The sequence below is a fragment of the Chenopodium quinoa genome, unplaced genomic scaffold (assembly GCF_001683475.1).
Source record: "Chenopodium quinoa cultivar QQ74 unplaced genomic scaffold, ASM168347v1, whole genome shotgun sequence".
Taxonomy (NCBI): domain Eukaryota; kingdom Viridiplantae; phylum Streptophyta; class Magnoliopsida; order Caryophyllales; family Amaranthaceae; genus Chenopodium; species Chenopodium quinoa.
In genome coordinates this window covers 467,831-484,963 of record NW_018743955.1, presented here as the reverse complement: position 1 = coordinate 484,963, position 17,133 = coordinate 467,831, and the positions used below count along the sequence as shown (strand labels likewise).

Sequence of the window (17,133 nt, the reverse complement as noted above, 5' to 3'; positions counted from 1 at the left end):
GTGTACTGTACCGTGCCACGGAGGAAACTGCCGTGTCACGAATTTTCTCGTGTCTTTTCCGCGTAAACCCTTCACGCGTAATATCCCCCGTACCCTAGTTATTTCCTGCGTGACACGGTAGTTCACCGTGTCATGGGATTTTCCTTCGTCTGACGGTGCTGGGCACCGTGACACAGTGCCCTCTGCTGTGTCGCGGTGCAATTTTTATAGGGATTTTATCATTTTAGGGTTCCGTGTGCTCCCTCAGCTCAATTTCCCTATAAATACCCCCCTCCTTTCTGCAGTTCGGGGCACAAAATCATTCTCTCTTGCTCTCTTTTACACTAAAAATCATTTTCTCTCTCTCTCTCTCTCTCTCACATATTCTAAGCCATAAACCTATATTTCTAATTACATCATTTCTTCCTTAAGCACTCCAAGGAGTCCATACTTAACTCGAGGTTCCATCCTTAAACCAAGGAATGAAAGGTACAAATAACTGAGGGTTTGGACCAAATCAACTCTGCATTTATTTAATTTAAATTCATTTTGATTTATTTTTTATTGAAGTTACTAACAATTTATTCATGATGTACCAATTTAAAAGGAACGTGTGTAATGTGAGTAGTTAATTTAATTACTCTTATTTTATTTTATACACTTTTTGAGGCAAGCAGCTATACATGGGTTTGTGTATGTGAATGTGAAGGTTCCTAGGGGGTTTAGTTGCTGGTATAAACAAAAGGGAAAGTCTTGGGTGAATGGTAAAAGGGAGCTTGTTGATGGTGAGGTGAATGGTTTCCTAGAGTCGGTGAACAAAGAGGGGGCATGTGAGATGTATGTTACCAGTCATGAGCCAATTGAAGGGACTAACAAAACACCCTTCAAATGTATATCTGGGAATGAGCTAACCCCTGCACAAAGGAAGGAACTGAAAAAGAGGTTTGGTGGGCCTAAAGTATACAAACCCAGCCCAGAACTTAGTAAGCCCACTGAAGAAGAGCCATTTAGGAGAAGCCCTAGGTTAAAAGGCATTGTTATACATGACAGAGAGGCTGAGGAGAGGCTTCCTAGGGCAGAGAAAGTGAATGCTAATACACATAAAGGGAAGGGTAAACTCACTGCTGCAGATAAGGGTAAGGCTAAGGTTGGGGATGAGACTGGAAATTTTGCTAATTTAGTGGGAAAAATAAAAGAAAGAGTGAGGAGCTTAAGGGATGACAGTGATGTGTTTAGTGATGAGGATGGTGATACAGAGTCTTCTGATTCTGAGTTGAGTGATTTTGAGTTAGAAGTTGATGAGGGAGAGGAGGACTTATACTCTGATGATGATGAACAGTGGTTGAAGAAAAATGTAGACCATATTAACAGTGAGGTGAAAGGCAGTTTGAGGGGAGTTACTGAAGGAGGGGATCAAAGTGATGATGAGGACACAAGGTTTGACATAGAAAGAAATCTACAGAAAATTGAAGTGAGGGTTGAAGAGGAGGCAACTTGTGATTCTGATGAGCTAAAGAGTGTGGAAGGTGATTCAGATGATGATCAGGGTAGTGTTACTTGGTTTAACCCTGAGACAGACTTTGAAAGGGCTATCAAATTTGTAGTTGGTCAAAGGTTCAGTGATGTGCAAACAATGAGAAAAGCTTTGAGACAACATGCAATTGAAAATAGGTATGAGTATTACCTTCTTCACAATGATTCAAAGAGGCTAACAACATATTGAAAAAGGAAATGCAAGTGTGTGTATAACAAGAACAGTTGTAGGATAGTGAAGTGTACATGTAGTAAGGGTGTTAGGTGTAGGTTCAAGTTTTATGCAACAAGGCTTGTGAAATCAGAGGCTTGGCAAATTAAGACACTAAGGCTGAAGCATAGGTGTGTTAGGAGTAAAATGAACAACAAGGTGACAGCAGAGTTCCTTGCTGACAGGTACTTGGAGGAGTTCAGGGGCAACCCCAGATGGAAGATTAAACAGATTCAGGACAGGGCCTTGAATGACTTGGGGATCAAAATTACATACTCCAAGGCTTGGTTGGCTAGAAGCAGGGCAAAGCTTATAATATATGGCTCTTCATCAGAGCAATACTCAAAGGTTTGGGACTATGGGAAGGCACTGCTGAAATGGAACCCAGGGAGTGAGTGTAATGTGGTGGTGGATGATATTAATCAAATTGAAAGACCAATTTTTATGAGGATGTTTGTGTGCTTAGCTGCACTTAGGGATGGATTCATTTCTGGTTGCAGACCAGTAATTGGGGTGGATGGGTGCCATCTAAAAGGGGCATACCCTGGGCAGATCTTGGTTGCAGTTGGAAAAGATGGCAATAATTCCATCTTCCCAATTGCTTGGGCAACTGCAGAGATTGAGAACAAGGACAGCTGGTGCTGGTTTCTGGAGAGCTTGCTCAAGGCACTTTGTGTGTATGACCAAGGAGATGGCTTGACTTTTATGTCTGACAGACAGAAAGTAAGTGGGTTGTGTTTGTGTTTAAATTACTTTGCTTTATTTGAATTTTCTGTACACTAACTTGTTAGTTTTGCCTTGTGTGTAGGGTCTCATAGAAGCATTTGCAGATGTGGCCCCCAAAGCTGAGCTCAGATTTTGTGTGAGGCATATTGGTCAAATTTCAAACTAAAATTTCATGGTGCAACTTTCAAGGAATTGTTCTGGGCTGCTGCTAGGGCAAGCACTCTGGTAAGCTTCTATTTAGGTTCTTTTATGTCAGTTTTATGGTGAACTATAATGTATGCTAGGAACATTTAGTTTTGCACATATTTACATGTCTTTCTATTTTGTGAAAACTGTATGCCGTGTGTCTATGTTGTGTTGAATGGTTGTCATATGTGTGGTTGTATCAGTTTGAGTTTGAAGTTGCTATGGAAAGTATCAATTTTTTGGATGAAGAAGCATACCAGTGGTTGTCAAACATTGACCCCCAGCACTGGTCAAGGCATGCTTTCTCTACAAACTGCAAGTCTAACATGTTGTTAAACAACATGCGTGAGACATTTAATGCAGTGATTAGAGATGACAGAGACTAGCCTATTCTAACTCAAATGGAATGGCTTAGAAGATATATGATGAAGAGGAGTAATGACAAATGGAAGGCAGCAAAGTCTTGGGAAGGTTTACTAACCCCATTTGTCAACAAAGTCTTTGATGGGTTGGAGAAGTATGCCATGACATGTGAGGTTACAGCTTCAAGGGATGAAATTTATGAGGTGAAATACAAGGATGATCAGTGCATTGTGGATCTGCAAGAGAGAAAATGCACTTGTTATAGATGGGAGTTGACAGGAATACCTTGTGTCCATGCATTTTCTTGCATAATGGACAAAAGGGATGATCCTGAGTTGTATGTGCACCCACATTACTATAGGGTGACATACTTGGCTGCATATGAGAACCCAATACAGCCAATGCCTGGCCCTAAGAATTGGGAAAAGGTCAAGCTCAGACAGCCTTTGCCACCTATGCTGAAAGTGCAGCCAGGAAGACCTAAGGCAAATAAGAGAAAGCTTGAACCAGGGGAGGGCACTTCTGCAGCACCTGAGGGCAAGAAGCCAAAGGTGATGAAACAATGCAAGAACTGTGGTGGGTTTGGCCACTTTGCCAAAACATGCAAGGCTGAAGCAGCACCAGAACAGCCTAACCCACCTGCAACAAATCCAAAGGGTGGGAGGCCACAGATGCAGACTCCTTGGCTTAAGGAACGGAGAAAGAAAAGTGAAGAGAAAGCAGCAAGACAGGTATTTTGTGTATTTTATGACTTGAGTGTATTTAGTGGCTTTGTTTCTAAGTGTTGTCATACTGTGATTGCAGGCTGCACTGAAGTTGCCACAATATCAGCCTCCAACAACAGCACAGGCTGGGTCAAGTAATGCTGCACCTGCAACTGCTGTGTCAAGCCAGCCTGCAACAAGAACAGAGCCTTTGCCAACTCAGCCTGTTACCAGGAGCAACAGGAGCCTGAGTCAGCCCACAAGAGTGCCAACAACTACTCCTCCCAAAGTCAAAATACAGACCAGGTCCAAGCTTCATGTAATGACAAGCAAGAAGGACAAGGATCTCAATCAACTGTGACCCTAGGTCTACTCATTAGTATTTTGTAATAGACAACCAAGTTTATTTGGTAGTTGAACAATGATAGTTGAACAATGATTTTGCACAAAGGTGCCTTAACTTTTGTCTCAGCCAATGTTGTAAAACAATTTCAAACATTGTGTTGCAAGTACTAATACGAATTGTGATATGTTTCTACCAAAAAGTTCCATTTCTCATTGATTTTGTTAAAAGTAGTACAAGAAATGTCATCCCAACATCCACACATAATAATTCAACAAAACACAACATAAGTTGGGGATTTTTTTTTGTTTCTAAGCATTCCTAAATGAACCTAAGATCTAAAATACATAGCCAGTACCAAACCAAAACAACAAAACACAACAATAGCATGTACTGTGAGCATTTTCTTTGTTGTTGCATTGCTGCCATGCACTTCCTTGATCATCTTCTTCCTGTCTGAGCTAAGAGCTTTGCATTTCATCTTCAAGCTGTCAATCTCATTGAGCAAGCACCTCCTTTGTCCACTAACATCATCAACTTCCCTCTTCATGTCATTCAGCTCTCCCTTCATTAGTTTCTTGTCCAGCAGCAAGTTGTTAATCACCTCTGTTTGCCAAGGTGTTCCATCTGGTTGATCCACCCACTCAAAAGCTTTACACCCCCTTGACTCAGTCACAGGATCATAGAATTTGCAGGTCCTAAACTTGCGTCCTGGGTTCTCCCTAGTCCAAGCAGTCAGCCTAGACATTGGAACTCCAAATTGGCATTTTTTCTCCTTTGAGGGTGACATGCTAACTGAAGACATTCCCTTCTGAAATTCAGTAAGAACAAGAATGAAATTAATTGTATTTGAACACAATCACCATAATATAACCCTAATTTCAGTAGCCAATTCACATAACAAAAACCCCCAATCTAATTTAATCTTACATGAACCCTAAGTATTTTAATTCAAATTGGGGTTTAATTGACCTCACAATACGCCCAATTTCAATTACTCTTAGCAAATGCAACATAATCACGCAACGAATTGCCAAAAAATTACAACAGAAATCACGAAAATTGCTAGAGAATTAACGACAATGGCTTACCTTTTTGATGCTTGTTGTCGAGGAGTTCAATTGATTGTTTGATAATTAGAGGGTTTGGGATTGTTAAGGTTGCCCAAAAATACTGATTTGTGAAGAAAATCGCAAAAATTAATCTCCAATCTGCAAGAATTTGGTGTACACATGAAGAACTAGGTTTAAATAAAAGGGAAATCGAGAGAAATTTGGGAAAAATAAAAAACTAGCCGTTATGCTGGGCCCCACAAGCGTTTTCCGTCACCTGAGCTCAGATGAGGTGGTAAAACTGATGTTTAATTTTTTTATGAGGTGGTAAAGTAAATGTTTTTTTTTGGAGGTGGTAAATTCGACAAAGTCATTATTTGAAGGTGGTAAAAATGAAAAAACCCTTTATTTAATTTAAATTCATTTTGATTTTTTTTATTGAAGTTACAAACAATTTATTTTATGATGTAGCAATTTAAAAGGAACGCCGTAATGTGAGTAGTTAATTTAATTACTCTTATTTTATTTTATATTGCTAGTATCATGGTTATTATTATTATTATTTGATTTGACTAACGCTATTATTGTTGAATTGCTTCCAATATTAATGTTGATTCTATTATTATTTTGTTGATCACCATATTGCATGTTAAAGGGAATATGTAATTGAAAATCACGACTAATAAGATAATTTGGACAACTGGTTTAGGTTCCTTTTTAATCTTTTTGTTTAATCAAGTGATCACAAATATTTTAAAATAATGTGTGCATTAATATTCAACAATTTAGCACAATAATAGTTTGGAGCAAATTCAATCTTTGATTGCATGCCTTTGAGATCGCAGGAATCACTTTTCAGAATAAGAATCGAGTAGAGACCAATACGGGCCAATGTGACTCCATGACTCACTTCGTACCATCATCCCCAATCCTCCTTTCGTGGTTCCGAACCATATGGAGTTAGTAATCTCATGGATTATGAATGGGGTTTAACCTTCACGGGTCAATCATTGTTGCCTATCATTGTCCTTTATTCGTGGTTGCCTTTTATTATTCGTGAACGGTTTACAAGTTTCTTAAAAACTTGTTAGCGGCTCCCTACTTTCCTTGTCCTTAATCGTGTCCTCAATCGTATATGTTAATTCCCACTTCCTATGAGTGCCATGCATATTCACAATATGCTTTTAACGTAGGCGCACTTCAAACGACGCATACAGTAGTAATGTGTCCTTATTAAATAAGGTGTTAGAATTATTATTTTTTGGTGTTCAGGTGTTAGAATTATTATAAAACCAACGTAAAATGAATGTGTTGCGATTATTACGAAATATGAAGGGCTATAACTTCATTAACAATAACGAAATTCAAACATTACTAAAATTTGAAATCTTGTATTCTTAATCACGATTTAGATGCTAATATATAATCAACAATCTTGATACTTCTATTAATCAACTTTCCATTGAATTGACGATGATAAATAGCTACAAAGACGACGATAAACATAAAACGGTAAGGAAAAAGTCATTTTACAATGATGTGATAATTACCTGATTTGGGTATTTTTACCCGGCCAGGTGGCCCAATCAGAAAACGTCACGCATCCTCAGTAAAGGTGCCATTTGGACCTATGAGATGATGACACGTGGAGGGCGGACATTCTTCTGTCCTAAACAGATTGATGATCCAGCATGGACCATTCAGACGGCGACACGTGTCACCCAAAAGGATGCCCAAAGGCCTTTTGGGCTCAGTGACACGTGTCACTCAGGCATTGCCTCTGGAATGGCGGCCTTCAAGGGCCCAAATCCCGAGGCGCCGTTTTGCGGCGTGACCTAATTCCTAGGTCACCAGATCCTAGGGAGGGCACACTTTCCAAAAGGACCCTATAAATAGGGACATTCTTACATTTATGACAAGACAGATATATACGCAATACGAGACAATACGTTACTTACTACAGAGTTGTCATTTTCAAGAACAGACAGCACTTTACCTGAGCTTGGAATCCGAGCAGATAAACTTTACTTCCGCACGTTTTATTACCGAACACTTACTAACTTAATCTTCGGAGGCGAACCACCGACCATCCGGCGGTCCGTTTGCTTTGCAGGTACAGGCGTCCTTTGCTGAATCCAGTCTCAGTGTTGTAACTCTCCCAAGGGATAAAAACCCCCGAAACATTTGGTGCCGTCTGTGGGGAGAGTACCTCTGAAATGGCTTCACAAGTACCTGTACCGAACCTAGAGGCCAATCGGCCTCCAAAAGACATAGTGGTCCAAACGGACCATGATTCAGGTGACGACGCTGACGTCGAAACCTATGTGGATCCAAATGGATCCCTCATCTCTAAACGCATCCGCAATAAGGAGAGGCGGGAGCGTCACCATGACCAGGCAAGGCCAAGCAAAACTGCTGGTCAGCTAACGCGGCCGGTTGATCCTTCCCAGGCGGCAGGATCAACTCCCGTCACTCGAGATGAACTAATGACACTCCTGAGCAGCCTCAGGGGTGAAATCAAATAACTCGCCTCAAAGAAGTCGCCTACTCCTAGAAAGGAGCAGTCGGCCAAGAGGCCAGCCCAAGCTGGCAAACAGAAGTCGGTTAGGGACCGTCAGCCGACTCCTCATCCTGCTCCTACGGAGAAGGCCCTGCCCCAATTTGACCTTACTCGGCTCCGTTTCCCAGAAACGGGAACAAGAAAAGCCATCCGGCACATACAGCCGGATGGTAGCAAGAAAACATTCTCTGACGCTCGGCAATACATTGAGCAGAAGAGGACCTAGCTATCAGAGTCGGCTTCAACGTCGACTTATCATGATATCTTTCGGAATACCTCTGTGAGGTGTTCCCAGTCTGTACATGAGACTCCAGCAAGCAGCCCACGGGTTCAGTCTGGTCCTCATATGATCCAGTCGGCCCAGTACATGGCACAACCATTGTACCAGGCGCCGGTTTTACCTTACATGCAACCTGCCCTCTTTGGAGGACAGGCGACATACAGCTATCAGCCGATGGACTGGCAGCTTAGGCTACAGCACCTTGGAGATCAACCCTCTGCTTTCTCCAGGGAAATAACTGAGGTCGTACAGCCGACCAAAGTTAAAAACGTTCTGGTTGGAGCCTATGATGGGACCTCCAACCCGGAAGACCACCTGTTAGCATACACCCACCTCATGTATCTACAGGGGTTGGATGATGCCGCCTGGTGTCGTTGCTTTCCAGCCACCCTGAAGGGCATAGCCCAGCAGTGGTTTGGCAATCTGCCGGCTGGCTGCATAAATAGCTTCAAGACGCTTGCGTTCTTGTTTGCTTCAAACTTCTCTATGAACATCCCTGCCAAAAAGACAAGTCTTGACTTGGGCAATGTACAATAGGGAGATAGAGAAGGCTTGCGTTCCTATGTCAGGCGGTTCAATCTGGTCCGAATCCAGATTCATGGGTTGTCTGATGAGGTCTCTTTCACAGACTTCTTTAAAGGTCTGAAGGACGGGTCTACTTTTAAGTAAGAACTCGTCCGCAAACAAATCTTTACTCTGCAAAGAGCCTTGCGAGAGGCGGAAGCCTATATACAGGCGACCGAACTCTGCTCCTCTAATAAGCAGTCGGACCATAAGAAGTCCGACCGGCAGAAAGAGAGTCGGCCTGCTCAGCCGGCTCCAAAGCAAGAAGAGAGCAAAAATAAAAAGCAAGTTTGGGCCATTGATAACTCTGATCAACTGGCCCAGAAGAAGAAAAAAGAGTGGAAACCGTACGTCCTAAGGTACGAATTTCACAAGGACTACTGCTCCATCCTCTTGGAAATTAAGGATCAACTGACTCTTGAGAAGTCGACTCCTATGAAAGGTTCCGCTGAAAATCGGAACAAGAACAAGCATTGCCATTTCCATGAGGATGCTGGCCATGACACGAACGACTGCTTTAGTCTCAAGCGGGAGCTCGACCGTCTGGCCGACAAAGGACAGCTGAAGTCCTATGTGAAGTCCAAAGTGACTTCAAAGGCAAATCAAGGGCAGTCCAAGAAAAAGACTCCCCAGCCTGCTGTGAGTGCCGAAACTGATGAAGAACTGGTATACACCATAGCAGGCGGCTTTGCCGGTGGTGGCCCGACCATTCGGGGCACCAAGGACCATCTAAGGAAGATGGTCAACTCTGTTGAGGAAGGGGATGCAGCAGGCACATCCGCCTTCCCTAAAGTTGTCATCACCGAGCAGGACAGAGGCAAAGTCCGTCGGTCGCATGATGACCCTGTTGTCATTGAATGCAAGGTCGCCAACCAGCTGGTTTGTCGAATTTTGATTGACACAGGAAGCTCCATTGACCTCATCAGCCTCAAATGCTTATCCAATCTCAAGTACAAACCGGATAGCATGATGGAGGTCTCCCACACCCTTGTTGGGTTTGGGGGAGGACTTGTGCACCCAGTCGGACGAATTGACTTACCTGTCCGCCTGGGAAGCAGTGGAGACGGTCGGCACATCCTTTTCCAAGCGGTTGAAGAGCTCACAGCTTACAACCTCATCTTTGGCCATCCCACTCTTAATGAGTGCAAGGCCGTCATCATCCCTGCACTCATGCTACTCAAGTATGAGAAGGATGATGGAACAGTCGGTTCCCTTAATGGGGACCAAAAGACAGCTCGAGAGTGTTACCTCTCGGACGTCAAGCCCGCGGCCGTAGCATCCGGTCGGGGCAAGCAAACGATCAACCTCGACGATGTCGAGGAAGAACAGTCGGCCCCACCAGTCGAAAAGAAAAGAAAAACTGATCAGCTGGTGGTGGTCAAAAAAGAAAAACAATAGCAATCACTGACCGGGGAACGGTCAGATGATCTTCGTCCCCAACCTGCTGGTGAACATATAGATATCCCTCTGGACGACAGCCGTCCAGAGCGGACGGTTAAGGTGGGGACGGTTGCATTTGCAAAGCTGGGTGAAAGCCTTCATCAGCTGCTGAGAGAATTCAAAGACATCTTTGCCTTTGAAGTGGAAGAGATGTCAGGCATCAGCCCGGATCTTAATGTCCTCAAACTCGCCATGGATCCCAAAAAGAAGCCCATTTGGCAAAAGAAAAGAAACCACGGCGAAGAAAGAAGTCAGGCGGCAGCTGCCGAAGTAAAAAAGCTGTTGGATGCCAAGTTCATTCGGCCGTGCAATTTCCCTGAGTGAGTAGCTAACGTTGTGTTAGTAAAAAAGCCGAATGGAACTTGGCGGATGTGTGTTGACTACACAGACCTCAACAAGGCTTGTCCAAAGGATAGTTATCCATTGCCTAAGATCGACAGTCTGGTTGACTCAACAGCCGGACACGCCTTGATGAGTTTTATGGACGCCTATTCAGGTTTCCATCAAATCCCCCTGTGGAAAAAAGATCAAGAAAAGACGGCATTCGTCACTGATCAGGGGTTGTTCTGTTATACGGTGATGTCGTTTGGTTTGAAGAATGCGCCTGCTACTTTCCAACGAATGATTAATACGGTCTTCATTAATCAAATCGGAAGGAATGTAGAGGCGTACATTGATGACATGATAGTCAAATCCAAACAACAGGCGGACCATCTTGCTGATCTCCGAGAAACATTCGCCACACTCAGGCGGCACAAGGTCATGCTAAACCCAAAAAAGTGTGTCTTTGGTGTTAAGTCTGGGAAGTTTCTCGGATTTTTGATTGACCAAAGGGGAATAGAGGCCAACCCTGAGAAAATACAGGCGGTAATAGACATGCAGTCGCCCCGTACTATGAAGGAAGTGCAAAAACTAACAGGTTGTCTGGCGGCCTTGGGGAGATTCCTCAGTCGGTCAGGTGACAAGTGCCTCTACTTCTTCCAGGCAATCAAAAAGAAGACCAACTTTGAATGGGCGGATGATGCAGAGGCGGCCTTTCAAAAGCTGAAAACTCATTTGCACTCTTTGCCAAGGCTTGTCAGCCCTTTACCCAAAGAAAAGCTCTTCATGTACTTAGCCGTCTCTGATCATGCCCTCAGTGCCGTTCTCTCAGCTGAAAGAGACGGCATCCAGCTCCCGGTGTATTTCATTAGCCATGTTCTGAGAAACGCGGAGCTTCGGTACCCCATGGTTGAGAAATTCGGCCTTGCCCTTTACATGGCCATCAAGAAGCTAAAACCCTACTTCTTGGCGCATGCGGTAGAAGTCTATACTGACCAACCGATCAATGGCCACTCACAACCTTGGATTCTTCTGGACGAATGCTTAAATGGTCTATTGAAATGCAAGGATTAGAAATCACTTACGAACCAAGGAAGGCAATAAAGGGGCAAGCATTCGCCGACTTTATTGTCGAAATGACAAGGCCGGTTGTACCGGACAATACAGACCAGGTTTAGAAAGTGTATGTGGATGGGAGCTCCACTGTGAACGGCTGTGGTGCAGGGATTATCTGTCAATCTCCTGAGGGAGATAAGTACGAATACGCACTACGGTTCAAATTCCAGGTCTCTAACAATGAGGCTGAGTTTGAGGCTCTACTGGCCGGCATTCGGTACTGCAAGGCGGCAGGGGCAAAGAAGATAGCAGCCTGCTCTGATTCTCAACTGGTCGTACTCCAGGTTAATGGAACGTACGAGGCCACTCATCCGGCCATGATAAAATACTTGCAGGCGGTCAAGAGTGAAGTTGGGACACTTGAAGAATTCCATCTAACTCAAGTGCCCAGGTCTTCTAATAATCAGGCGGATGCTCTGTCAAAACTAGCATCATCCGCCTCTTGTGAAAAGCCTTGGTCGGTCTTCTGGGAGGTCATGGAAAAGAGAAGTATATCTAATGAAGACCCCATTGGAATTCTCGACCGAAGCTCTACCTGGATGGACAGCATTCGGGCTTATCTTGCAGACGGCACGCTACCTGATTCACTCCAGGAGGCGGCTGCTCTAAAAAAGAAAGCGGCAAACTTCGAGCTGAGACAAGGAGAACTCTTCAAAGCTGGTTTCTTGAAACCCCTATTGAAGTGTGTTACCCCAGAAAAGGGTAGAGAGGTCCTCGAAGATTTGCATGCGGGTTTCTGCGCCTCCCATATAGGCGGCAGGTCTTTAGCTTCCAAGGCCAGGCGGCTCTATTTCTAGCCAACTCTGGAGTCCGACGCTATGGAAATGGTCAAAAAATGTGACAAGTGTCAAAAGTTTGGCAAGCTCATCCATCGTCCGGCCACAGACCTGACGGCCATCCACAGCCCAATTCCCTTTGCCAAATGGGGCATGGACATACTTGGGCCTTACACCACGGCCCCAGGCGGCAAGCGCTACATATTAGTAGCTGTGGATTACTTTACCAAGTGGGTAGAGGCGGAGGCGGTCAAAAACATCAAGACAAAAGACGTTATTTCTTTCATCTGGAGGAACATTATCACTCGCTTTGGGGTGCCCATGTCTATGGTTTTTGACAATGGTCCTCAATTTGAGACGCCTCAACTCAAGACTTGGCTAGGAGAGCAAGGGGTCTCAAGCCTCTTTGCATCAGTCGGCCGACCCTAAGCAAACGACCAGGTTGAAGCCTTCAACAAGTTAATCTCAGACGGGATTAAAAAGAAAATTGAACGGGCTGGTGGTCTTTGGGCAGATGAATTACCACACGTCCTCTGGTCCATCAGAATGACTGCTAAAGGGGCAACTGGAGAAACCCCATTCCTCATGGTGTATGGTGCAGAAGCTGTCCTGCCCATTGAACACTATGAGCCGACTCTTCGAGTCATGTTATATGACGAGAAAGCTAACTGGGAGGCCATGCGGCTGGCATTGGACTCGCTTCCAAAACGCAGGGGCAATGCTGCCTTGCGCCATGAGATTTATCGTCTGAGAATGACACGAGCTTATAACAAGAGAGTACACAAGCGTCCTCTCAAAGTGGGGGACTTTGTGCTACGGAAAATGGAGGCAGTCGGTAGGGCGAATGAGCAGGGAAAGTTAACCCCAAATTGGGAAGGCCCTTACCGAATATATGAGGAAGTAAGAGACGGCACCTACCGCCTGGAAGAACCAGACGACAGGAAGCTGCCTAGGACTTGGAATGTAGATAACTTGAAAAAGTACTACTTCTAAGTACGAATGTAAATACCTCAAATTTTGTCATTTAAAAATTTTGTTTAATGAGAATATGCTTTCATTTCCAGCTTGTCTTTTCTTATTATTAGTGGCGCCTGTACAAAATACAGACAACCAATGCATTTGGATGGCGTCTGTCCCAACAGCAGACGTCTCAATCCCTCTGAAGAAGTCGACTGCTTTAAAGCAGTCGTTTCTACGAAATTCTTTAAATTTACGCCAACACTTAACTAATATTTGCTTAACTCTTTAGAAGGCCTAAGGCCAGGTAAGATCATTTTGAGGCCAATGGCCGGATATTAGGAAAAACACATAGTCACATAGAGGCCGAATGGTCACAGTCTGCTCCAACATGAGTATGACCGTCTGCTCCAACATGAGTCAGATAACTGAAGACGTCCATTCGGGCGAATTTGTCGAGGAGAAGCATCTCCCATTTGGGTGGCACATTGCTCTAAAAATACACTAAGCGGCCCTACCGAATGCTAAGGCAGCGTTCGCAGTCGTTTGGTTTAATCGAAAGTTAAATCTAAAAGGCCGGAAATTTTCTAACTGTTCTAGCACAGTCGGAAAAGGGTCACTGTTTCATAAGTAGAGGCTATTGAGGCATTAGAACGGATGCGCCTGTTTTGTTCTAGTGCAAGACAGGCGGAAAATCTTTACTGATTTACAAGACAACTAATGAGGCCCTTGGCCAGATACGCCTGTTTTTGCCCAAACGCAGGACAGGCGGACTATTACTTATCAAGAAAACAAGCTAAAATACTTAGCAGATTAAAAAGAGACTTGTGGGTCGAATGCGCCTGTTCTTTGCTCTTGGGGAAAGACAGGCGGATTATTCTAAAGTAAAATTAAGACTAAGTTAAAACTTAGCACCTTATCTCGTCGAGGCCTAAGGCCGAATGCGCCTGCTTTTAGTTCTTGGAACAAAACAGGCGAGGGATTTCTTTTTAGCAAAATTTGCTAAGTCAAAAATATTGTATTTCGCTTGAGCCAATGGCTGAATGAAAATAATTATTCATTCGCTCCTGATGGTCGTCTGTCGCGTGGTTTGGGGCAATCACCATAGTGATTGATTGACTTAGAAACCATGTATACTCTTCTAAGTATCAATAATTTCTAAGTCAATCAATCCACTCAACCGAAACCACTCGACATCCGTCCAGGGGCAAGAACATTCGCATGCTATACAGGTTATAATACTTAGCCAAAAAACATGCAATGAAAAAATTCGTCCAGAACAACAAATATGAATAACTTCAGCCAAATGGCCGAATGATTTTAAATTAAAAAGGCCCAATCGCCATCAGACGATTGGGTAAGATTGTTAACTGGCAAAGCCAGAGGAATTGTCAAATCACCCGACCCCTTGGTCGGTAAAGATACATGGATACTCGGCACGCAGGCCGGAAGATGAAATGAATGGCCATTCGGCCGCAGAAATAACTACTAAAAATCTTTAAGGGGCAGAGGGATTGTCAGCATTGGCAGCCGCATCATCAGTTGTCGGCTGTCCTTCATTGTAATCACCATCCTCTTCCCCGTCTTCATCCCCGGAGGAGCCTGAAGAGGAGTCGGCCTCTTCACCATCCGCATCCTCCTCTTCAGCCCGACGAAGGAGTTCAGCATTGTAATCCTCGTTTGCCTGATCAAACTAGGATTTCCAGATGCCAAAATCAGCACCCGGCTGTACCGCCTCCCATGTCGCTCGCATGATGGATTCGTAGCCTTCCATCATTTGTTTGACAAGGGCCTGTTTCTCCTCCTCGGCCCGGGACTGGAACTTGGCCTTTAACTGCTCCTGCTGGTTCGCCATACGCCCCTCCAAGCGGCTAACCCGCTCCTTGGCCCTCTCGGCCTCTTTCTTGGCCTCTTGAAGAGGCTCCAGCTTTTCCTTAAGGCCTTTAACTTCGGCCTTAAGATCATTGATTCTGGAGCGGGCCGAATCCAGGTCCTTCTTCACCTGCAGGTTGGCGTCCGCCTGGGAATACATCATATCAAGGGTCAGAAGCTCATTCTGAGCAATTTCAAATTGAGCTCGGTCTAAGGCGGACTCGGCTCGAGCTTTAGCGGCTGTTACCTCTTTTGATTTTTCTTGGATTGGCCGTCTGAGCCCTTGGACGCGCAGCATGGCCTGGAAATAAGAAAAGACCGAATGGTCAAAACCAGTCGGATATGTGTTAAATGTTAAGGGAAATTTAGCTAACTCTTTTACCTCGCAGAGGTTCCCCAAGATGGCATCCAAGTTAAGGGTGCCGACTCCTCTTACGGACGCCTTGTCCTCAGGATCAAGCGATCGTAGCATCTCCTTGGCCATCCTCCTCCTTCTCCTTCCCATGACGTCTCTTCTCTCCTGCTGAGCCGACATCAGTGCTGGGTTGCTTAAAGCCACCCTTTGATGCCTGAGTGGCATCCGGTTTGCTGACCTCCTTGTCAGCTTCGAGAGTAGAGCCGTCCCCTCTTTTGGGCTTATGAGCGATGTGTTTCCGGTTCTTGCCGGATGCACTCACATCACCCGCCCCTGTTTTTTGAATTTTGGGTTGGGGTTGCTTGAAGGGAGAAGGCCTGGTAGAAACGCTCTGCATGAGTAAAAGGAAAGGCGTCAGAAAAGCAGGCGGGAAAAATGTAACCTCTATTGAAAAAATATACCAAGTATCATAAAACTACTACCTTGGGGGTACCGGCTGCGTTTTGCTCATCACTCGCCCTGTTGAGGACGTTGGTGCGGTACTTAGCTGCAGTGACAGCAGCCGGCTTCTTCGTTGTCGAGAGCTTTTCCATTGCTTTGTCTGCACCAAAAAGAGGGAGTTAGGCTTTATAAGCATACACTGAAAACAATTTTAAGTTTACTTAAAGACAGTCGGCCGACTACCTCTCGGCATCTCAGAATTTAGACCACAAGCGGCCAAGAACACCCCATCTTCTAGCCACTTGTAAAGGGGAATGTAGCTCTGGGGGACGACTATTTTCTCCCCATGCTCGTTTGTCTGAACGGACACTATAAACAGACCCCGGTCAAAAATTTTCTCCTGGGCCCGCCTAGGGAGAGGGGGCAAGGCACTCTTGCAAGCCAGGAGGGGCGAATCCTTGTTCCACCGATTGTATTTTTGGTTCAGTCGGCTTTCAGGGGAATGGACAATGTGGAACTTAGTTCTCCAGTCCTTCCATTTGTTCTCTTTGCCGACTGCCATCATGTACCCCTTGCAGGTGGTCAAGGTGTACTAGCCTTCGCCGCCCTTGGCAGGTGCTCGGCTGAGATAGTGCATGTGGGCGAATGCCTCAAAGCTAGGATCCACCTCCAGCATTTCACATGCGGCAACGTACCCAATGATATTTATTCATGAATTCGGGACAAGTTGCCAGATACCCAGTTGGTATCCATCCAGTATCCTCTCCACGGCCGGATGGAGAGGGAAGCGTAAGCCAGCCTGAAGGACCGCCTCGTAGCAGCCAAAGGCTTTGTCCTTGTAACTGGCCAGGGAGGGCCAGGTTATAGTATCCTCCTTGTTGGGGACGGACAAGGAGAAGCCATGCCCCATTACGATCTTGCGCCTATAATTGGCAAGACCGGATGTCATGGAGGCCCGCTTGCTTTGCGGGACATGGTGAAAATAGGGGGCGCGCTCCAAGCGCCTGGAAGCACTCGGCTCCGCCCAGCCTTCCCCCTTTTCTACTGACAAGGATTCCCTTGCAGTATCTATCTTTGCTCGGACCTCCTCTGACTCAACAGAGGCGCTATCAGAAGATGACGAGGCCGAATCGTCATCAGAGCTTTCCCCAGAGCTAAGGGACTTCCGGCTAGGGCCAGCAGGGTCCTCCCCTAGACTCTCCTCAGGCGCCTGTTCTGAAGGCTCGGCCTGGTACTGATTGTCGGCTTCCCGCAGTATAGTATCACTGGGGGTGCCGCTTGAAGAAGAGGGAGAATAATAAGTTGGAGTTGGGGGAAGGTCAGAAGAGGGGTTTGGGGGGTGCTCTGAAATCTC

The 17,133-nt window shown here is 45.2% G+C and overlaps 3 protein-coding genes across 3 annotated transcripts; 2 read left to right on the top strand and 1 right to left on the bottom strand.

Moving 5' to 3' along the window:
• The first annotated feature begins 618 nt into the window (after positions 1-618).
• On the top strand, positions 619-2,973 carry LOC110689134. The gene is made up of 3 exons (XM_021865861.1): positions 619-2,446; positions 2,532-2,674; positions 2,839-2,973. The coding sequence occupies exon 1, from the start codon at positions 815-817 to the stop codon at positions 1,700-1,702; it is 888 nt and encodes a 295-aa protein (XP_021721553.1). The 5' UTR covers positions 619-814; the 3' UTR covers positions 1,703-2,446; positions 2,532-2,674; positions 2,839-2,973.
• A 121-nt stretch (positions 2,974-3,094) lies between these two features.
• On the top strand, positions 3,095-4,232 carry LOC110689132 (pollen-specific leucine-rich repeat extensin-like protein 1). The gene is made up of 2 exons (XM_021865858.1): positions 3,095-3,729; positions 3,803-4,232. Exons 1-2 carry the CDS (start codon positions 3,160-3,162, stop codon positions 4,061-4,063), a joined length of 831 nt encoding a protein of 276 aa, XP_021721550.1. The 5' UTR covers positions 3,095-3,159; the 3' UTR covers positions 4,064-4,232.
• A 121-nt stretch (positions 4,233-4,353) lies between these two features.
• LOC110689133 lies at positions 4,354-5,333 on the bottom strand. Its single transcript, XM_021865859.1, has 2 exons — positions 5,137-5,333; positions 4,354-4,856 (listed from the first exon to the last, which is right to left on the bottom strand). Exon 2 carries the CDS (start codon positions 4,848-4,850, stop codon positions 4,377-4,379), a length of 474 nt encoding a protein of 157 aa, XP_021721551.1. The 5' UTR covers positions 4,851-4,856; positions 5,137-5,333; the 3' UTR covers positions 4,354-4,376.
• Between the last annotated feature and the right edge of the window lie 11,800 nt (positions 5,334-17,133).

Excerpts from the sequence above, each read along its gene's own strand:
- LOC110689134 (XM_021865861.1), top strand. The coding sequence starts at position 815 with ATGTATGTTACCAGTCATGAGCCAATTGAAGGGACTAACAAAACACCC.
- LOC110689132 (XM_021865858.1), top strand. The coding sequence starts at position 3,160 with ATGACATGTGAGGTTACAGCTTCAAGGGATGAAATTTATGAGGTGAAA. Across the intron at positions 3,730-3,802 it reads AAGAGAAAGCAGCAAGACAG|GCTGCACTGAAGTTGCCACA; the intron begins GTATTTTGTGTA and ends CTGTGATTGCAG.
- LOC110689133 (XM_021865859.1), bottom strand. The coding sequence starts at position 4,850 with ATGTCTTCAGTTAGCATGTCACCCTCAAAGGAGAAAAAATGCCAATTT.